This window comes from Saccopteryx leptura, chromosome X (assembly GCF_036850995.1).
Source record: "Saccopteryx leptura isolate mSacLep1 chromosome X, mSacLep1_pri_phased_curated, whole genome shotgun sequence".
Taxonomy (NCBI): domain Eukaryota; kingdom Metazoa; phylum Chordata; class Mammalia; order Chiroptera; family Emballonuridae; genus Saccopteryx; species Saccopteryx leptura.
Window position 1 is genome coordinate 116,103,638 of NC_089516.1, and position 23,406 is coordinate 116,127,043.

At 39.1% G+C, this 23,406-nt stretch overlaps 1 protein-coding gene and 1 pseudogene across 10 annotated transcripts in view; one reads left to right on the plus strand and one right to left on the minus strand.

The window, feature by feature from the left end:
* Positions 1-13,220: 13,220 nt before the first annotated feature.
* Positions 13,221-23,406, minus strand: part of THOC2 (THO complex subunit 2) — a 142,624-nt gene continuing 132,438 nt past the window's right edge. For 4 of the 10 annotated variants that reach the window (XM_066357656.1, XM_066357649.1, XM_066357655.1 and 1 more), the window contains exons 37-39: positions 22,504-22,580; positions 21,955-22,000; positions 15,967-16,692 (exon numbers count right to left, since the gene is read on the minus strand). In XM_066357656.1, coding sequence (XP_066213753.1) covers positions 21,973-22,000; positions 22,504-22,580 — 105 coding nt within the window. In that variant the 3' untranslated portion in view covers positions 15,967-16,692; positions 21,955-21,972. Of the gene's footprint in view, positions 13,601-15,966; positions 16,693-21,954; positions 22,005-22,466; positions 22,581-23,406 lie in introns of those variants that run through there. The other 6 variants (XM_066357651.1, XM_066357648.1, XM_066357653.1 and 3 more) reach the window with 6 other exon arrangements.
* Positions 15,981-16,739, plus strand: LOC136385998 (tyrosine-protein kinase Fer pseudogene; annotated as a pseudogene).

Below are 23,406 nucleotides of genomic sequence, written 5' to 3' on the forward strand. Positions count from 1 at the left end.
AGCTAACATCATACTAAATGGCACAAAACTGAAGGCTTTCCCCCTTAAATCAGGAACAAGACAGGGTTGTCCACTCTCTCTACTCTTATTTAATGTGGTACTAGAGGTTCTAGCCACAGCAATCAGACAAGACAAAGAAATAAAAGGCATCCATATCGGAAAAGAAGAAGTAAAGGTATCACATTTTGCAGATGATATGATCCTATACATCGAAAACTCCAAAGAATCTACAAAAAGACTACTAGAAACAGTAAGCCAATATAGTAAGGTCGCAGGATACAAAATTAACATTCAGAAGTAAATAGCCTTTCTATATGCCAAAAATGAAACATTTGAGAATGAACTCAAAAGAATAATCCCCTTCACGATTGCAACAAAAAAAATAAAATACTTAGGAATAAAACATAACAAAGAATGTAAAGGACATATACAATGAAAACTATAAACCATTGTTAAGGGAAATCGAAAAAGATATTATGAGATGGAATAATTTTCCTTGTTATTCTACCTTGGTTAGGTAGAATAAATATAATCAAGATGGCCATATTACCCAAAGCAATATACAAATTTAATGCAATTCCCATCAAAATTCCAATGATATTTTTTAAAGAAATAGAGCAAAAAATAATTAGATTTATATGGAACTATAAAAAGCCCTGAATAGACAAAGCAATCCTAAAGAAAAGGAATGAAGCTGGGGGCATTACAATACCTGACTTCAAACTCTATTATAGGGCCACGACAATCAAAACAGCATGGTATTGGCAGAAAAATAGACACTCAGACCAATGGAACAGAATAGAAAGCCCAGAAATAAAACCACATATATATATAGTCAAATAATTTTTGATAAAGGGCCCAACAACACACAATGGAGAAAAGAAAGCCTCTTCAACAAATGGTGCTGGGAAAACTGAAAAGCCACATGCAAAAGAATGAAGCTGGGCTACAGTTTGTCCCCTGTACTAAAATTAACTCAAAATGGATCAAAGATCTAAACATAAGACCTGAAACAATAAAGTACATATAAGAAGACATAGGTACTAAACTCATGGACCTGGGCTTTAAAGAGCATTTTATGAATTTGACTCCACAGGCAAGAGAAGTGAAAGCAAAAATTAATGAATGGGACTACATCAGACTAAGAAGTTTTTGCTCAGCAAGAGAAACTGATAACAAGATAAACAGACAGCCAACTAATTGGGAAATGATATTTTTAAACACCTGCTCAGAGAAGGGCCTAATATCCAAAATATACAAAGAACTCATAAAACTCAACAACAAACAAACAAATAATCCAATAAAAAAATGGGAAGAGGATATGAACAGACACTTCTCCCAGGAAGAAATACAAATGGCCAACAGATATATGAAAAGATGCTCATCTTCTTTAGTTATTAGAGAAATACAAATCAAAACTGCAATGAGATACCACCTCACACCTGTTAGATTAGCTATTATTAACAAGACAGGTAATAGCAAATGTTGGAGAGGTTGTGGAGAAAAAGGAACCCTGATCCACTGTTGGTGGGAATATAAAGTAGTACAACCATTATGGAGGAAAGTATGGTGGTTCCTCAAAAAACTGAAAATAGAACTACCTTATGATCCAGCAATCCCTCTACTGGGTATATACCCCAAAAACTCAGAAACATTGACTCGTAAAGACACATGCAGCCCCATGTTCATTGCAGCATTGTTCACAGTGGCCAGGACATGGAAACAACCAAAAAGCTCGTCAATAGATGACTGGATAAAGAAGATGTGGCACATATACACTACGGAATACTACTCAGCCATAAGAAATGATGACATCGGATCATTTATAGCAAAATGGTGGGATCTTGACAACATTATACGGAGTGAAATAAGTAAATCAGAAAAAAACAGGAACTGCATTATTCCATACGTAGATGGGACATAAAAGTGAGACCAAGAGACATTGATAAGAGTGTGTTGGTTATGGGGGGAGGGGGGAGAGGGAGAGGGAAGGGGGAGGGGGAGGGGCACAAAGAAAACTAGATAGAAGGTGACAGAGGACAATCTGACTTTGGGTGATGGGTATGCAACATAATTGAACGACAAGATAACCTGGACATGTTATCTTTGAATATATGTATATTGATTTACTGATGTCACCCCATTAAAAATAAATAAATAAATAAATAAAAATAATAAATAAATAAAAAAACAGAGAAAAAAAATACAAAAGAAGGCTGGATAAAGAAGATGTGGCACATATACTCTATGGAATACTACACAGCCATAAGAAATGATGACATTGGACCATTTACAACAAAATATTGGGATCTTGATAACATTATACAAAGTGAAATAAGTAAATCAAAAAAAAAACAAGAACTGTATTATTCCATACGTAGGTGGGACATAAAAACGAGACTAAGAGGGCCTGACCTTTGATGGTGCAGTGGATAAAGCGTCGCCATGGAAATGCTAAGGTCACCGGTTCGAAACCCTGAGCTTGCCTGGTCAAGGCACATATGGGAGTTGATGCTTTCTGCTCCTCCCCCTCCTCTCTCTCTCCCCCCCTCTCTCCTTTCTAAAAATGAATAAATAAATAAAATAAAACGAGACTAAGAGACATTGATAAGAGTGTGGTGTTTGGGGCAGAGGAGGAGCGGCACAAAGAAAACTAGATAGAAGGTGACGGAAGACAATCTGACTTTGGGTGATGGGTATGCAACATAATTGATTGACAAGATTACCTGGACAGGTTTTCTTTGAACATATGTACCCTGATTTATTGATGTCACCCGAGTAAATTAATTTAAAAAAAGAGGAAGAAAAAAAAAACTCCCAACAAACATAAGCCCAGGGACCGATGGCTTCACAAGTGAATTCTATCAAATATTCAAAGAAGAACTAATTCCTATCCTTCTCAGGCTATTTCAAAAAATTCAAGAGGAAGGAAGACTTCCAAGCTCCTTTTATGAGGCAAGCATAATTCTGATTCCAAAACCAAGCAAAGACAACACAAAGAAAATTATAGGCCAATATCCCTGATGAATCTAGATGCTAAAATCCTCAACAAAATATTAGCCAACCAGATCCAGTAATATATGAAAAAAATCATACATCATGATCCAGTGGTATTTATTTTGGGGAGGCAAGGCTGGTACAATATTTGCAAATCAATCAATGTGATTCATCACACAAACAAAAGGAAGGAGAAAAACCATATGATAATTTCAATAGATGCAGAAAAAGCACTTCATAAAATCCAGCACCCATTCATGATCAAAACTCTCAGCAAAGTGGGAATACAGGGAACATACCTCCACATGATAAAAGCAATCTATGACAAACCTACAGCTAACATCATACTCAATGGGCAAAAATTAAAAGCAATCCCCTTAAGATCAGGAATAAGTCAGGGTTGCTCCCTTTCACCACTCTTATTCAACATAGTTCTGGAAGTCCTAGCCACAGCAGTCAGACAAGAAGAAGAAATAAAAAGCATCCAAATTGGAAAAGAAGAAGTAAAACTATCATTATTTGCAGATGATATGATATTGTATATAGAAAACCCTAAAGTCTCAGTCAAAAAACTACTGGACCTGATAAATGAATTCAGCAAGGTGTCGGGATAGAAAATTAATACCCAGGAATCAGAGGCATTTTCATACACCAACAATAAACTGTCAGAAAAATAAATTAAAGAAACAATCCCCGGCCCTGGCCGGTTGGCTCAGCGGTAGAGCGTCGGCCTGGCGTGCGGGGGACCCGGGTTCGATTCCCGGCCAGGGCACATAGGAGAAGCGCCCATCTGCTTCTCCACCCCCCCCTCCTTCCTCTCTGTCTCTCTCTTCCCCTCCCACAGCCAAGGCTCCATTGGAGCAAAGATGGCCCGGGCGTTAGGGATGGCTCCTTGGCCTCTGCCCCAGGTGCTAGAGTGGCTCTGGTTGTGGCAGAGCGACGCCCCGGAGGGGCAGAGCATCGCCCCCTGGTGGGCAGAGCATTGCCCCTGGTGGGCGTGCCGGGTGGATCCTGGTCGGGCACATGCGGGAGTCTGTCTGACTGTCTCTCCCCGTTTCCAGCTTCAGAAAAATACAAAAAAAAAAAAAAAAAGAAATAATCCCCTTCACTATTGCAACAAAAAAAAATAATAAAGTACCTAGGAATAAATTTAACCAAAGAGGTTAAAGACTTGTACTCAGAAAATTATAAAACATTGATAAAAAAAATCAAGGAAGATACAAAACAAGTGGAAGCATATACTGTGCTCATGGTTAAGAAAAATAAACATCATTAAAATGTCTATTTAACCTAAAGCAATTTATAAATTCAATACAATAGCAATTAAAATACCAATGACATACTTCAAAGATATAGAACACATATTCTAAAAATTTATATGAAACCAAAATAGAACACGAATAGCCTCAGCAATCTTGAAATGGAAGAATAAAGTGGGAGGCATCACACTTCCTAATATCAAGTTATACTACAAGGCCACTGTATTCAAAACAGCTTTGTACTGCCATAACAACAGGCATATAGATCAATGGAACACAACAGAGACCCCAGAAAAATCCACACCTTTATGGACAACTGATATTTGACAAAGGAGGTAAGAGCATACATTGGAGTAAAGACAGCCTCTTCAACAAATGGTGTTGAGAAAATTGGACAGCTACCTTCAAAAAAATGAAACTAGACCACCAACTTACAGCATTCACAAAAATAAACTCAAAATGGATAAAGACTTAAATGTAAGCCGTGAAACCATAAGAATCTTAGAAGAAAACATAGGCAGTAAGCTCTCCAGTATCTCACACAACAATATATTTGCTATTTATCTCCACGGGCAAGTGAAATAAAAGACAGAATAAACAAATAGGACTATATTAAACTAAAAAGCTTTTGCACAACTAAAGACAATAAGAACAGAATAAAAAAACAAACTATACAATGAGAGAACATATTCAACAATATGTCTGATAAGTGGTTAGTAACCAAAATTTATAAAGAACTTATAAAACTCAACACCAGAAGATAAACAATCCAATCAAAAAATGGGCAAAAGAGCCTGACCATGCGGTGGTACAGTGGATAGAGCATCAGACTGGGATGCGGAGGACCCAGGTTTGAGACCCCGAGGTCGCCAGCTTGAGCACGAGCTCATCTGGTTTGAGCAAAGCTCATCAGCTTGGACCCAAGATCAGTGGCTTGAGCAAGGGGTTACTCAATTCACTGAAGGCCCACGATCAAGGCACATATGAGAGAGCAATCAATGAACAACTAAGGTGTCGCAACGAAAAACTGGTGATTGATGCTTCTCATCTTTCTCTATTCCTGTCTGTCTGTCCCTATCTATTCCTCTCTCTTTCTCTGAAAAAAAATATGGACAAAAGAAATGAATAGACACTTCTCCAGAGAGTACATACAGACGACCAATAAGCATATGAGAAAATGCTCAATGCTCAACATCACTAATCATTAGAGAAATGCAAATTAAAACCACAATGAGATATCACCTCACACCAGTCAGAATGGAGCTCATCAACAAAACAACACAGAATAAGTACTGGCGAGGATGTGGAGAAAAGGGAACCCTCCTGCACTGCTGGTGGGAATGCAGACTGGTGCAGCCACTGTGGAAAACAGTATGGAGATTCCTCAAAAAAATTAAAAATAGAACTGCCTTTTGACCCAGCCATACCACTTTTAGGAATATACCCCAAGAATACCATAGCACTGTTTCAAAAGGAGAAATGCACCCCCATGTTTATGGCAGCATTGTTCACAATAGTGAAGATCTGGAAACAGCCCAAATGTCTGTCAGTGAATGAGTGGATGGAAAAGCAGTGGTACATATATACCATGGAATACTATGGGGCCATGAAAATGAAGGATATTTTACCTTTTGCAACAACATGGATGGACCTGGAAACTATTATATTAAGTGAAATAAGCAGAAAAAGAAAAATATCATATGACCTCACTCATTTGAGAAATCCAATGAACAATGTGAACTGAGGAACAGAATTGAGACAGAAGAGAGATCAAAGGGACCAGAGGAAAAGAGGACAGAGGGAAAGGGGATGATAGAATGGGATAAACCTGAAGGGAAGGCGGGAGGGCGCTACGGGAATTGGGGCAAGGGAGATGTTGAGGGGAATACAGGGGAGGGGTATGTATTCAGGGCAACACTAGAATCTATGTAAACACAATAAATTAAAATCAATAAAAAAGGACAAAAATGGCCCTGGCCGGTTGGCTCAGTGGTAGAGCGTCGGCCTGGCGTGCAGAAGTCCCGGGTTCGATTCCCGGCCAGGGCACACAGGAGAAGCGCCCATCTGCTTCTCCACCCCTCCCCCTCTCCTTCCTCTATGGCTGGGGCGCTGGGGATGGCTCCTTGGCCTCTGCCCCAGGCGCTAGAGTGGCTCTGGTCATAACAGAGCGATGCCCCGGAGGGGCAGAGCATCACCCCCTGGTGGGCAGAGCGTCGCCCCCTGGTGAGTGTGCCGGGTGGATCCCGGTCGGGCGCATGCGGGAGTCTGTCTGTCTCTCCCCGTTTCCGGCTTCAGAAAAATACAAAAAAAAAAAAGGACAAAAATAAATTGAAGAAAACAATATCATAAATAAAAGAAACATTTTATTTATTGTAACAATACACTATAATATGATAAATGCATAATAAAACATTTGTAATATTTTATATTTTAATTATGGATACATGCCTATTAATTTTTAATAATAAGTAAAAAGTACTCATTTAGTTAAAAATATGTCACATCACACGCAATGGATCGTCTCTGCATCGATCGAATATGGACTTTTACAGATTAGTCTTCAAATATGAAAAAGGAGGACATGTAGGAGGACACTTTTTTTTTTTCTTTTTTTTTTCCTGTATTTTTCTGAAGCCGGAAACGGGGAGAGACAGACAGACTCCCGCATGCGCCCAACCGGGATCCACCCGGCACACCCACCGGGGGCGACGCTCTGCCCACCAGGGGGCAATGTTGCGACCAGAGCCACTCTAGCGCCCGGGGCAGAGGCGAGGAGCCATCCCCAGCGCCCGGGCCATCTTTGCTCCAGTGGAGCCTCGGCTGCGGGAGGGGAAGAGAGAGACAGAGAGGAAGGAGAGCAGGAGCGGTGGAGAAGCAGATGGGCGCTTCTCCTGTGTGCCCTGGCCAGGAATCGAACCCGGGACTTCTGCACACCAGGCTGACGCTCTGCCACTGAGCCAACCGGCCAGGGCCGGAGGACACTTTTTGATGGAGGACAGAACTTGCAAAAGAAGGACTGTCCTCCCTAAAGGAGGACGATTGTTCACCTTACTAAAAATGAATAAATAAAATCATAAATATATATATTCAATATATAACTGCCACCAGTTGCATGTGGTATGAATACCTTACTTTACATTTCAGATCCTACTTGTATCTTATTAGCATGATCTTTTCTCTGTATTATTGATGTCTTGAACCATTATTCTGGAAAGCACAAAAGGTACCTGCATAACAGTACCTAGCAGTGGTATATCTCATTACAATTCATAATCTTTAATAATAATACATTTAACCTTAGTAGAGGAGTACCTCTACATTACTGCACAAAATTGGGAATAGCCTAAGCTAGAGATTAAGTACAAGGTCATTTTCAAGCTCTTATCTCTGAAATGAAGCCTATTTCTGACTTACAATGATGCATTTCTCAAATTTATGTGCCCTGGTCTCAAAGTATTCTTCTCCTTTTCTTTATTTTTTATTGATTGATTTTAGAGAGAGAAAGGAAAGAGAAAGAAAAAATGATTTGTTGTTCCACTTATTTATGCATTCATTGGTTGATTCTTGTATGTGTCCTGACTGGGAATCAAACCAACACCCTTGGCTTATCCAGACGACACTCTAATCGCCAGAGCAATAGTATCCTTTCCTTTTTTCCTCCATTAAATGCACTCATTTAACAACATATCACTAGAATTAAGCTTTGTTAGCCTGACCCATGTAGAAATAATGGTCATTAGAGCTTAAGAATCAGAAACAAAAGCAATTAGTCTTACATTAACATCTATCTTCTTAGGTTGTCAAACTTGCTTTAGTCACTATTTCCAATATCCCTTCTATTGTTATTCATAATTATCATGTCCATTTGTGCCTATAAATACAAAATCTGTATTCAATTAGCATTAATTAGCATCTATAAGCAGCTCCTCTTTTTATTCTCAACTCTAGACCCAATAAAATTTCTATGGCCCTGACAGTATCTCCAGAAATGTTACATCGATTTAAAAAATTAAACACTTAAGCCATGCTTCTGATAAGTGATGAGAATATTAAGCAACTGTAATATGTTTCATTCTACCTAAGCAGCAGCCTTAAATATCAGTATTTATAAAAATGAAAAAAAAATCAAAAGGTTAGTTACAGCATTTCAATTGAGATCTTATTTGTTACTTGTATTGTGGGAACCCAACAATGGTAGGCATGAGTTTCAGATCTTTATAACAACCATGCTTAGAGATAGTAAGGCATTTGTTGGGCAAATAAGTTTGTAAAATGTGGTTTTTATGCTCACTTTGTTAAAAATGGCACTGCCAGGTGATACTGCTAATTACCTTCCTGCTTGGGAAGGGGCTTTGTTATGCTAATGTGTGCTGGAGAATGGGTTTTTGTGTTGAAAAGTTTTAAGAGGAAAGAGGAAGAAGGAGGCCATGTTTTTGCAGAGAAGCAGCCAAGTTGGCCTGGTGCTGAAGGAGAAGCTGATTTGTGCAGAGATAAGGAGATAGGGTACTAGAGGGGACTGAGCTGGTGAGAGGCCTTTGATTCTAGGAAAACCCGGATGTGTCAGTAGCTTTGTGAGCACTGAATGAGTGAGGTTTGGAGCCCTGTGTGTTTGTGTTTACTCGCCAGCCGGGTGAGAGGCTAGAATAAAAAGTACGGCCCACCATTTTTCAGCTCTGCTGTTTCTCTACCATCTGACTGAATTCAATAAGAACCTGCATGTGAATGGCCATGATGGCAGCTGTGATGTCCATGACTACTGGCTATACAGCTTTCATAAGGCCTAGTTGAGGAACCTGTCCCAAATACTCAAAATTTTCCTGTACTAAACCAAACCATCAGAGACCTGGGTGTCTGGAGTGTCTGGATCACATATTTTGGTGTCATTGTAGAAATATCCTTACTAGATAAAATCAGCAAATATTTAGGGCCATTACAAGATACATACTTTGTTTTATTTACTGAAAAGACAGGGCTTCTTCTTTATAATAATGCAAAGAAGTTTCTTTGAGGCTTCATTGCCTGTTCTCCACCGTGACTAACTTATTATATGATGGACACTGTAATTATTATAATTGATCACACTACCTTCTGTGTGGCCTGCCAGGCTTCTCAGAGCCGATTCTTGGCTCAGGTGTACAGAGTATTTGGGGGTATTAACCTCATTTTAGGTACTAATTTCACCCAGAAATCAAATTTTCTCATTTACTTTTTAAATACTGTATGCTCCCCCCATCCATAAATCCTTTTTGGAACATGTTAAGGTAGAAATAAATAATTGTTGGGGGGGGGTGGAGAAAAAAGCTATTTAGACTTCCACTCATACTTGGCTCAAGTGCTTCCTTGAAATAAAAAGTGGTACTATACCATGAACTAGTGATTTTCCAATAAACTACAGATCACTTGTAGATCATTTCACAAGATAAGGCAAGATGTTCTAATTTTTTACCTTACCATTTGTTGGGCAAATGAGTTTGTAAAATTTGTATTTTTTTAGTTTGCTCACTTTTAGTGTTAAAAAAATGGTGCTGGGCCGCACCAGGTATGTGATCTGTGAAACTGCAAATTACCTTCCTGCTTGGGAAGGGCCATTGTCTTGCTAATGTTCGCTGGAGGAGAGGTTTTCGTGCAAGAAAGTATTGAAAAGGGAGGAAGCCATGTTTTTGCAGTTTGTGCAGGGAGAGAGGTGTGCAGATGGGGAACCAGAGCTAAGGGGCTTTTGCGAGCTCTGCTGAGACTGGTGGGGTCCTTGATTCTAGAAGAAACTGAAGATTCTCCTGGTGGTGGAACTGGATATGAGAGCCCTGTGTTTGCTCGTCAGCCGGTACAAGACTGTAATAAAGGAATGGCCCATCATTCTTTGGCTGCATTGTTTCTCTACCATCTGCCCGAATCCAATGAGAACCTCCATGTGCATAGCCACAATGACCATGACTGCTGGCCATACACCATTTAGGACAAGGTTGGCAATGGATGACTGTCTTCCAACTTCTCACCGGCTCCAGAAAGAACAGGTTCAAGGTTAGTTTATAAAGGTTTTAGAGTTCTTTGGAACAAGACCCTGAAAACAAACTCACCACCTTAGGCTTACCTTCTTGAGAATCAAGTGAAAGCTACAGACATAGGAAAATGCACATACCACAACTTGCATTCAATTTCTGGGAGGCCCTTAGATATCCTCCAAGTCCATTTATGAGCCTAAAGTTAAAGACTCCTTTCTAGAAAATTGCAAGCTTAAACATGAACTGCTAGAGCTCAGAGTCCACATCCTGAGAGAAATCCTACATATTACATAATTCTCATGTAAAGGTTCAGAGTTGGGTGAAGAATTAAGGGTAGAGCTCCTGCTCATATTACTTAGTAATAAATAGTCATACTGTGACAACTGCCTCAAAATACACTGTTTCGCATACTGTCACTCCACATGATCACTCTGTGTATAAAGCAGAAAAGGCCCTGCCTCACCCAACCTCCTTATCCAGGCTTATTCTTCCTCAGAGCTCCTTCCTCCACCTAACATTAAGCTTGTTTTCCACCACCGACTAGAATGAACATTCCATGAGGGCAGGGACTTTGTTTCGCTCATGGCTATACTGTGGTGCATAAGAGGTCCTCAAGTATTTGCTTATATAAATCTTCCACGAGATTCTCTGTAACAGGTTTTTGCAAATACACTATGATAGATTTGTATTGTAAATTCCAAACTGCCCTCTTGATGTTCCGCATATCTGTCAGACCTCACCCTTACTGGACTATTGACCCTGAGACAGAGGAATTCCAAAAAGCTGAGAAGCCGCCCCAAGGAGGGGCTCCGGACACACCAGGACTTTTGATTCAACACCCACGTGCTCGAAGCCCCCCAAGGAGGAGCATTCCGGACATACCAGGACTTTTGCCTCAGTATCCCCTCAGGCTCTCCCAAACACTATATAACTCGCCCCTAGTCTGTAACCGGTGCTCTTCTCCCCCGGGAGAAGTGCCCGGCAGGGTTCCTTTCTTCCTTTCAATAAAGCCTGTTACTCTGGTCTTTCGGACTCCCATGGATTCCAACACACTAGAACTCGGTCATGTTCATTCCTTTACATATCACCTATGGCTGCTATCATGTTATAATGGCAGAACTGAGTTGCAACAGGGTCCACATAGTCTGCAAAGCCTCAAACATTTGCTGATTGTTGGGCAAATTAGTTTGTAAAATTTGTTATTTTTTAAGTTTGCTCATTTTTATTGTTAAAAAAAAATGGTGCTGGACAGCCATGTGTGTGCTTGCCCTCAGAGCAGGGCAGTTGATTGCAAATTGTGTATTGCATTCCTGTTTGGGAGGGGCCATTGTTTTGCTCATGTTTACTGGAGGAGGGGTCTTTGTGGGCCCAGGCAGTTTTTGCAGAAAGAGCAGAGTGCTGAAGAACCCAGTTTGTGCAGAGTGGTGTGCAAATGGGGAACCAGAGCTGAGGAGCTTTGGGGACCCTACTGAGGCTTGTGGGGGGCCTTTGATTCTAGGAGGAACCGGAGAAGATTCTCCTGGTTGTGGAACCGGAGTACCCGTCAGGGCTTTGGGAGCTCCCAATGAAAGGGAAGTGTTTTCCCTGCCTGTTTGCTTATTGGCCAGTGCAAGATTTTAATAAAGGAATGGCCCACCATTTTTTGGCTCCGCTGTTTCTTTACCGTCTGCCTGAATCCAGTGAAAACCTGCATGACCACAATGGCGGTGGCCACAGGCCCTACACTGATCCTTTCCAGAAAGTTTGCTGACCACCAGTAGCACTCATTGGCCGTCATTTCTCAAGCTAACTTCTTTGTACCTATAACACAGTAGATACTTAAGAACAGCTATCACAACACATATAGATTTGCTACAGCCAACATAAATTATTTTTCTAGTTAAATCCAAAGTTAGTGTGTTTCCTTCTCAATGAACTTTTAGAACTCACAAACCAAGATTAGCTGTGTTAAATAATTTGGGAAATAAGGAGAAGAGATACTATGCTAAGTAGTAGCAAACCTTATCGATCAAACTCACAATTGTGTAATCTTTACTAAAATGTGAATATAACAACTGGCAAGCTCTGATATAGTTCAGAAAAATGATTTTGAGGCAAACCATAATTATTTCTTCATGTCAAAATAATACTAAGATGAAGCATTTCTTTTTATGCCAGGCACATTATGGGTGCTCAGTCACTGAATGGGTCACTCTCCCATAAATAATTATCAAATTTTGCAAGTTACAATTACATGAAAAGGAGCACCAAGATTTAAATCTTTTTGCCAATTTTAAACATGCTCAGCATTGTTCAATCCTTTTAAAAACTATAGGTTTTAATGCCATTCTCAAAAAAATAAATTAATTTGCATAGGTATCGTTAGTTCCAAGAAACTAAAAAGTAAATGGTAATACTGGCATGATTTCAGCCCACTGTTTCCCCCAGGTGCAGAGGTGATCAAATAGAATTTATTAATATTATGAAATAAAATGTCATTTGAAAACATTAGTCCATGGACTAAAAAGAGAAAGGGCTATGAATCTTACTGAATTATCTTTGCAAAGTAATTCTGAATGAGCAACAATATACACAATGATACACAATCATTTGAAAAAACTATCGTTTATTTAGAAAAAAGGTTACACTGGTAGAATTCAGTAGATTAAAAATTTTTTTTAAAAATGTCACTGAAACTTTTCCAGACGAAAGTTCAGCAATACAAAGCTCCTCTAGCTGTAAAATTAAAGCAAAACTAACTTTGACATGCCCCCCACCCGCCACAGATTTGTCTAACATAATTACAAGAAAAAATGGCAAAAGTGAGTGCTGGTACCTTTTTCTTTCTAAACAGGTTTTAATGTTGTACACATACTATATAAAGTGATCCCTAAGCATTACATTAGACACTGCTCCCACTTTGTAGTGACAAATATTAAAAACAGGCCAAATAATAAATTAGAAATGAGTTTTAAAATGAGGTAAATTCAAAATGGTTCAATAATTGTTTATTTTCAGATTCAAACAATAAAAAGAAAACATTTTGGATTAAAAATTAAACCCAAAGTGCAATTCTGTACACATGAAACCTTGCTTGTTTCTTGGGAACTAGATGCAGTACATTGTGCTAAAAATGTGGAATAATATTTTCATCCATTTACTGAAAATAAATATGTAGAAACTAAGCAACAAGTTAAATACAGTAATATACAACTCAACAATTTTAAGTTTTCAGCACAAAGCAATAAAGCAGAGAAATGAATTTATTAAGAAGATGTAATTGGGCCCTCTTCATTCGTGATTCTTGGCAATCTACTCAGGAAAATAAACTTCTGGTCACAGGTGAAACATCCATTCTGATCTCATCTGAAAGAAAAGAAGTGATTATATTGATAAGGAAGGAAGGAAGAAGGGACGGAGGGAGGGAAGAAGGGAGGGAGGGAGGGAGGGAGGGAACAGAGGGAAGAGAAGGGAGGAAGGGAGGGAGGGAAAGGGAAGGAGGGAGGGAGAAAAGAAGAAAGGAATGGAGGAAGGGAAGGAGGAAGAAAGAAAGGGAAGGAGGGAGGGAAGGAAGGAGGGAGGGAAAAAGGGAGGGAGGGAGGGAACGAAGGAGGAAGGGAGGGAAGAAGGGAGGGAACGAGGGAGGGAGGGAGGGAGGGGGAAGGGAGGGAGGGAGGGAGGAAGGAATGGAACAAGAGAGGAAAGGAGGGAGGGAGAAAAGGGAAGGGAAAGAGAGGGAGGGAGGGGAAGGAAGGAAGGAAGGAAGGAAGGAAGGAAGGAAGGAAGGAAGGAAGGAAGGAAGGAAGGAAGGAAGGAAAAAGGGAGGGAGGAATAGAGCAAGGAATAAGGGAAGGAGGGAGGGAAGGAGGGAGAAAAGGGAGAAAAGAATAAAGGAACAAAGCAAGGGAGGAAGGGAGGGAGGGAGGGAGGGAGGGAGGCAGGGAGGAAGAAACAGAGCAAGGGAGGAAGAAAGGAAGGAAGGAAGGGAGAAAAGAAGGGAGCAAGAGAGGAAGGGAGAAAGAAAGGAAGGGAAGGAGGGAGGGAGGGAGGAAAAAAGAGGGGGGGAAAGAAGAAAGGGAGGGAAAGAGGGAAGAAGGGAGAAAGGGAAGAAGGAACAGAGCGAGAGAGGGAGGGAGGAAGGGAGGAGGGATAGAGCAAGGGAGGGAGGAAAAAAGGAAGAGGAGGAGGAAGGGAGGGAGGGAGGAAGGGAAAAAAGAGGGAGGAGGGAGGGAGGAAGGGAGGGAGGGAGGAAGGGAAAAAAGAGGGAGGAGGGAGGGAGGAAGGGAGGAAGGGAGGGAGGGAGGAAGGGAAAAAAGAAGGAGGAGGGAGGGAGGGAGGGAGGGAGGAAGGAAGGAAGGAAAGGAGGAAGGAAGGAGGAAGGAAGAAGGAAGGAAGGGAGGGAGGGAGGGAGGGAGGGAGGGAGGGAGGGAGGAAGGAAGGAAGGAAGGAAGGAAGGAAGGAAGGAAGGAAGGAAGGAAGGAAGGAAGGAAGGATGAAGGAAAAAGGAAGGGAGGAAGGAAAAAGGAAGGGAGGGAGGGAGGGAGGGAGGGAAGAAAGGAGGGAGGGATTTAGCAAAGAAAGAAAAATTAATGAGTTCTATAAGTAACAAAGGCTTAAATTATGTCCCTAGATAAAAATGAAATATCTGTGTATTTCCTATTGCCCACTCTCAGAAACCATTAAAAACAGGCACACTAGGATGACTTAAAAATCAAAAGACATTGACCATTTTATCTGTAAAAGAGAGACGAGTGGGGGAGAGGAGGAAGGGAAAATGAAATAGAAAAAAGTAAAACATTCCTCAGGGTCAAGCATTAGCTGCTCAAAAGTAAACAATGCACAACAATGAAAAGAAACCAGTTTTACATGATCAACAAAGAGAGAGACAGAGACAGAGAGACAGAGAGAAATGACATCACATTTTTCACAAGGGCATGATTTTAATAGTGACTTATATTAAGATGCAATGTCTTCTAAATTATAAAAATTGCTTTAAAAATATATTGACTTAATTATACTCATTTCCTTTCCTTTATGTATTGACATTTTTCAAATACTGCATACTGAAATAAATTCAAAACGATCATTACAACATGTGGCAAATAACTTATCTGCCTAACATTTTTCTCATTTATTTTTAAACTAATGCTTAACGCATTAAACTTTATTGATGAAAATACTACATTCACATATTTCATAAAACCAGAGCTAGAAGAGCCTTAGAAAATAATCACACTTGCATGAAATGCTGACAAATAATTTACATATCATTTCTATACAGCATTCTGTTCACACCATGTATAATCTTGGTATCTTCATAATAATAACTGTGGATACACTAATGTTGAACTTATATTTTAATACTTAAAATTCACTGTTCCTGCCCATAACTGATGAATGGAAAAACAAAATATGGTACACATTCATACAATGGAATATTATTCAGTTATAAAAAGAAAAGTTCTGATACATGCTATATCACGGATGAACCTTGAAAACATGATGCTATGTGAAAGAAACCAGACACAAAAGGGCACATATTGTATGATTCCATCTTTATAAAATGTCCAAAACAGGCAAATCTATAGAAACAGAACATATATTAATCGTTTCCAGGGGCTGAGGGAAGGGGAGAATTGGGAGTGATTGCGAATGGGTATGGGGTCTCTTGGGGCTCTGGAAATGTTCTGGAATTAGTGGGTATAGTTATACAACATAGTGAATACTAAAAAAAAAAAAGTTTAAAATGGTAAGTTTAATGTTCTGTGAATTTCAGCTCAGTTTTTTAAATGGCAAAAATGTCAGTGTTCCAATCAAGAGGATCAGGTATCAGTATGGCCATAACAAGAATAAGAAATGGGTTCTTGATAATGAAGATGTCATAATAGGAGACTTACTGAGCAAGGGAAATTTTGATGACATATTTAAAGGGCACATTAAAGGGTAAAACTGCTATTGCTGTTAAAACATGTTAAGATGATCTTTCCAGTAACTGAAATTAAAATTATTACAAGATGCCAAAATCCTCAAGCAATACAATCATCCCAATATTGTCAAACGTAAAGGAGTTCACACACAAATGTAGTCTATCTACATCATTAAGGAACTGGTTTCAGGAGGCAAGTTCCTCTCCTTTCTGAGAAAGAAGGATGGACTAAAACAGCGAAATTTTCATTAGATGCTGCTTCTGGATGGCGAATTCGAGTAAAAACTGTATACACAGGGACCTTGCTGCAAGGAACTGTCTGGAGGTGAAAATAATGTTCTGAAAATCAGTGACTTTGGAATGTCTCGTCAAGAGGATGGTGGTGTGCATTCATCTTCTGACTTAAAGCAGATTCCCATGAAATGGACAGCACCAGAAGCTCTTAAATATGGGAGATATCGTTCTGAGAGTGACGCACGGAGCTTTGGCATCCTCCTCGGGGAGACCTTCAGCTTAGGGATCTGTCCACACCCTGGAATGACAAATCAGCAAGCACAAAAGCAAGTGGAAAGAAGATAGCGTGTGTCAGTCTCTGAGCAGTGACCAGAGTGTATTTCTAAAATAATGCTGAAGCGTTGGGGTTACAAATTGGAAAACCACCCCAACTTCGGTGAACTTCAGGGAGAAAACTGCCATCAAGAAGAGAGTCACAGCAATGATGAAACGGTGTCAGACTCAGCCTTCCAGAATCTAACTCACAGCCGATTCATAGTTTCTTCTAACAATGAGTTTCTACCATGTTAGCTGAAACATTCTCTAAGGTTTTTTACTTAACTTTTTTTTAAAATATGGGTCACTTTTAAACAACTGAAAATAAGAGAGCACTGGCTCTAACTGCAAAGGATCACACAGAGCTATCTCCCACACCTAGGGACTGCTGGTGTTTCTCAAAGGGTTTCTACGTCAGGCTCAGCTCTGAGTGGGCAGCCCTCCAACCTAGAACCGTCTTCTGTCGGTGCTATAAATTGCATTGGTCATAGCATGTTTGTGGGACACATTTGAACAAAAAGTGACACTCCACTCTGCTAAGACTACCTTTGTAAACATCACTTTCTATTAACAATTATCTAGACATCCTGGTTTTTTCTTTTTTTCTTGCCAGTATAATAGACTGTGCTGACTTAGTAATGTCATCATTTGCCTATGTTCCACCACGCCCTTCCCTTGTCAGGACATCAGGAACTGTGTCAAATGACCTGAAAGAGCACTCCCTCAGGGCTGAGGCAGCTGATTTTAAATGACACTATTATATAGAGACCAATGACAGCAAGTAGTGTGGTCTGAAGAAAAGAGCAGCTAGACTGCTGATCAAAATAGAGAAGACAAACTCAGTCTTCTCATCGGAGGTATGCTTTCATAAATACACACACTATCTAATTTTATGATCAAATTCACCAAGAATTGTCCAAAGAAATGTTTCAGTAGTTCACAGATTCCTCATAAAAGAACCCTCTTGATGGCAAAATTTGCTTTAAAGAAAATACAAGCCTACCAAATTAATAAATTATGTTTCGTTAAGCATCTTCACCTCAGAGAAGGCATCCCAGAATTTAGTTCCCTTCATTTTGACCAGTGACTGAAGCTGTCAGGATTTCATGATACTAGTGTGCGCTCGTTCTCTCTCTCTCTCTCTCTCTCTCTCTCACACCCTTCACCCCTTCATCCCGCTTTCCCTCCGTCTTTCCCTCCTTCCAAGTAAACAGGGAGGGGACTTTGTATGTATGAAGCTGACAACTAGAAAGGCAAATGAACATTTATGAGGAAGGAGGAAGTTTATAGGGACAGCCTTCCACTTTACCCTTTCATTTCCCCTATACTGCTACCTAAGAGTTCTTAACACAGCAAACACACTTCCTGGGGTGTTTCATGGGGATAACATGTAACTGAGACTTAAAACTGGGCTTCTGTTCACCTGAATCTTAGCATACGCACAGGTGACTCTCACAATAAGTGCATGTGTGGGGGATGGTCACACTCAGGGAAATGAGGCACGGGAGCCTTTTGGAAGTGTGCATGCCTATGTCCGGATAAAAAAACAACACAGTGCCTCAGTGAATATCTGGTTTACCTTAAGTGAAGAAAGGAAATAGAAAATTCCACCTGTTCTCTCCAACTTTTTGGTGCCTATGAATATCAGTACATAGAACTCACATCAAATACTTTTAAAAGTATAAAGGATAATAATGAAGAGAAAAATAGTTTGTATCTATTATTTCAATCTCCTAACAAAACTTTCATACATATTCAGTGATGAAAGTATAATAAACCTGTCCTCAAAAAACATGTTGCAGCACAAACAGCAACTTTTTAAAAACAGTATATGTACTATCAAATGCTATCAAGTCAAAAAATAAAAGGTCAGTGCTATTTCTCGTAAGTCCCAGAGATACACATAATACTTCTGTACATAGCTCTCCATGTAAAGTTAAGAGAGTGGCTGAAATATAACAGGTGATAAAGAAAACACTTGGTTTTTTTATCAGAAGGAAGGAATGAAGTTACTACCTTTAACAAGATCACCATCTAAGGATGGGGATATGTAACACACTCATATATAAATAAGAATCAAAGTAATTAAAAATAAAGAATCAGTGACTAGGACTCTGTAGTCCTACAACACAGCAACAGAGCAACAACAGTCCTAAAATAAGCAATCTCTGAGTGTTTAGGTCAGTTTCCAAGTATAGACTGAAGAAATAAGGATCATAACAGAACTACAAAATCAATAGTTTAGAAGGGTTAGTATATAATGAAAACGAATGAAGTGAGCTGGATGAGGACTCATTCTCTATATGGGGGAGCAGCTAGGTAGGTCTAACTGATTGCTGCCATAGAGAAATCAGGACACAATATTGTCAGATGTTCTAACTCTTCAAGAGAAACTGAAATTCAGATGTGACAACTCTTCTAATTTTTAAAGGCAACTACTTTTCAAAAATGTTAAATATTGTTTGAGTTCTAGAAGATATATTGAATAAAGCATGTTATGCCCTAGGGCTGAGAGATTATGACCTTGGACTTAAAGAATAAAAGAATTAATTAGGTTACATATATGAGACTGCAGGTGAAAGGCAGACCTGCAAAATATACTGGACCTTGTTGGAGTGGCAGATTAGAATAGGAATGTAGTACATTACAGATACAGATGGAGAGAAGAGAGCTAACAGCTAATGTTCTTTGAAATCAAGAATAAAGTTCAAGATTGAGCTTCTAAAGTCTGAGAGCAAGTCTCAGTTTAGCACAGCATCTGGTTCTAAAAGAACTCAATGATTTAATTGAGCTCAACATTCGTGAATTGAGGACTATGTGTACCAAATGAACATTGAGACACTAACAGATGGTTCTAAGAAGAAAAACTTAATTGGAAGGAATTTTTAAAGCTTAAACTGGAGGAAAGGTTAAAGGCAAAGCAGCTGATAATATTCAAGGAACTAAATGAAGGAGAGATAAGAAATTTGGACAAATACTTTAGCAGTAACAAGTAACTGAAGATACAGAGAACAAGCAAAAAGAATTGTGCAACTAAAAATTATGAGACAGGAAAAGAAGACAAAATCTTTGCAAAGAATTTAATCCAGGTCACATTTATACATTGTATTTTCTTAACTGTAATAAAATCATTTTGATGTTCCTGAAATCAGGGTGATACTTACAATCAATGTCATTTTTCTATTCCTTCTCAAATAACAGTTTTAGAAACTAAAAATAATTCTTACAATTAATTCCATCTTTGAATTACAGCAGTGTGACACATGCAGCAGCTCTCCTTTCTGTAGAAGGTAAAAGAAATAAAAACACAGCAGGAAGCAGCAGATTCGAAGTAACCTAGAGGCACATGGTGCCAATTCAAAACAATGATACCTCTAAAGGTAAAGGACAAACACTGGAAAGACCGGACCAACCCTAGACTGTACCTGACAGGAGGCAGCCAGAAAAGGGAAGCATCAGAGTCGTGCAAAATTAAGAGACTACTCAAGAAGAAATGTACAGTACACAACTGTCAGCAAGAAACCGAACAAGAAGAACATCATGGTAATCTGAATCTTAAAACGGTATCTTAATTGAAAAGCTCTGCTATAAGACCACCAACCTAACAGCTGACATCCAGGCCAGTCTTTTCCTGCCTTTGGACCTGAGAAATTATATAGCGAGGTGAAGTACAAACCCATAGCCTATCTGAAGAACTCAAATCTGTAGCATAACTTTCACATACAAAGAATACTATATTTAGGTACTGAGTAAAGAAAGATGGATAAAGTCACAGTGAAAGCTGTCAGTGACTATGGCCCATTCCTGATGAAGACACAAGAGATAGGTTTATTTTTCTCTAAAAAGGAGACCATGTGAAAGTAACAGGTAAAAGCAAAATCTCAAACTAAAAGAAAGGTTAAGGTAAAGAATAAAATTTTAAAAAGAAAGATTAAGAGTTTATAGTTCAGTACAGAAGACAGCTAGTTGTTGGAGCAGGGGATGACTAGAATTAAAGAATGAGCAATAATATTTTTTTTACACTTCTAAATTTTTTAAAAAAAAAAATACTAAATTCTAAATGCTCTATCATAACTCCCATTTTACCCTACTCTACCACTTAGCAATAAGCACAGAGTAACAAAGCAGAAAAAGCACACCACGAGATAGGAAGTTACCTACCTGGCAAGCTCAAAGCCCTTCTTTGCAGCCAAAATAACTATGACAAAATCTTTACCCTAAAGCTCATACCCTTATACAGAACGAGCTCTCAGACATTTTTCATTCTTAAACAACTGTAAATAATCTTGGTTATCTATCTGGTTTTGTAAAAGATTAGAAGCAGCGAATAATATGAGGGGGAGGGTATAGACAGCAAGCACACTTGATATCATTAAAGAAGTGACAGCTAATATGGAAGCAAGAAAATAAACTATAAAAAAAGAGCTAACTACTTCAAATACAGCCATATAGAACAAGTAATGTAGAGGGCACATCACCCCACGTGCCTCAGTAATCCTAAAGCGTCTCTTCAGAGGATGACCTGGGTGCTCAAAAAAGTCTGTATTGGGTTCTAAACACTCTGTCCACAAAGAGTGTACTTTTGTCCATACACAATTTATTTAAGATGGTTAAAACACTTTTTAAATCTCACATAAGACATAACTACCTTAAAAACAAAGTTGCCTGTTATAAATTCCAGAATTAAAAGCACAGAGCACATTTTTTGGCTCTGCAAAACTTGGGCAGTGGTAGAACAAGAGGCATGAAAACTTAAAAATTTCTGAATAACATGTTGCATGAAAAGGCATAAAGAACAGAAAACTCAAGGGCAAGAAGACCTATGTTCAAGTATTGGTTCTGTCAGCTGGAGTCTCTGTCACCCTCTTCAACTTAACCTTTCAGAGTCTCAGTTTCTTCACCTGTAAAATGTAGATACCATGACCACCTGGAAGGCTATAGGCACTTTAAAAAGGTAATTAATTATCCAATTAAGATGGGAATGATTGGTGAAGAGAAAGCCAGATGTTCTTAAATACCTCCTGGTGCTAAAAATAAATGCACAGCTAATCAGCAAGCTTAAAATGAAAACAGTGCAAAAATAACTTGCAAATCTTGTTCTGCATCTATACGCAAAGACCTAGTCATTATATTTAGGTGAAAATTCTAATTTTACTTTGCAAAATGGATGTAGTTTCTTCAACATCATCACACCTCGTTTTATAAAATTTATCTTTAAATGAAAAGGAGGTGAGAGAACACTCACCTTGATTGAAAGTCTTCATTATCTGTGTTTGTCCGAGGACTTATGAGTAGATGACAAATTAAGGGGAAAACAAGGGAAAAAAAGAATGGTGTCTCATCTTGCAGTACAATCCCTTAAGCTTGCAGGCCTACTTGGCTCTCACCAGTCTGGTAGCCTCAAACTCTACCAGCTCGGCCTGCCTGCCGCATGATCTCGCCCTTCCACTCCCCGTGACCCCAGCCCAAGGGACTCTGTCTGGAGTCAGTCGCACTACCGTTGCCCCACGAGGTCCTGACTCTGTTCTCTTTCTTCCTCCCAGAGATGACAAGCCAGGACTCCAAATCCCTTGGTGACATAAAACGCCCTCAGTCAACAAAAAAGTTTAAAAATATACCAACTCTCCCACTTCTACATTTTGTAAATTTCAGAAGATTAACTGGAGAGATCATTTAAAAGCTAAGAAGCTCTTAAGCATTTAAAACACATACTACAAGGTTCAATTCCAAACACGAACAGTATCAAAGCTTTCCATTTCACTGATTAAAAGCATCAATAAGATGAAAAGGATATTGTTTCTTCTCTTCCTTTCCTCCTGAACTGTCCCGTTTCTCTTTCTTTTCTATCTTTTCTTTATCATGCCTGGACTCCTATAAGGAATGGTTGAATTAGTTGGGGAAGGGAAAACCAAATTTTAAAAAAATCAGCTCAAAATCCCTTTTCAGTCACCCCACCAGTCATAAATTTGTCTTCAAAAACTTATTTAATATGACACCAAAAGAACAAGCAACAACAAAGAATTGAACTTCATCAAAAGTAAAAACTTTTATGTGTCAAATAACACTATCGAGAAAGTAAAAAGACAACCTACTGAATGGGAAAAAAAATTTGCAAATGATAGATCTCATAAGGCTCTAGTGTCAGACTGTATAAAAAATTCTTACAACTGAGCAACAAAAAGACAAATAATCCAGTTAAAAAATGGCCAAAGCATCTGAACAGATTTCTCCAAAGATATACAAAAGGCCAAAAAGCACAGGAAAAGGTGCTCTACATCATTAGTCATTTAAGGAATTGCAAAATCAAAACCACAATGAAATGCCACTTCATACCCACTAGCATGACTATATAATAAAAAATAAGTAAACCTGTAATTTCTTAAAAAAGAAAAATAGCGTTGGCAAGGATGTAGAGAAATTGGCACCCTTACTCATTGCTGGTAGAAATATAAACTGTGCTGCCACTGTGGAAAATAGCTTGGTAGTTCCTCAAAAAGTTAAGCATAGTATTCCCACATAACCCAGAAAATCCTCTCCTGGGCATGCACACAGATATTTTAAAACAGATATTCAAACAAATAGTTCATAGAAGCACTATCCACAGCCAAAAGGTAGAAAACACACAAAAGTCCATTAAATGACAAATGGTCAACAACTGTGGTATATTCCTACAATGAACTATTATTTAGCCATATAA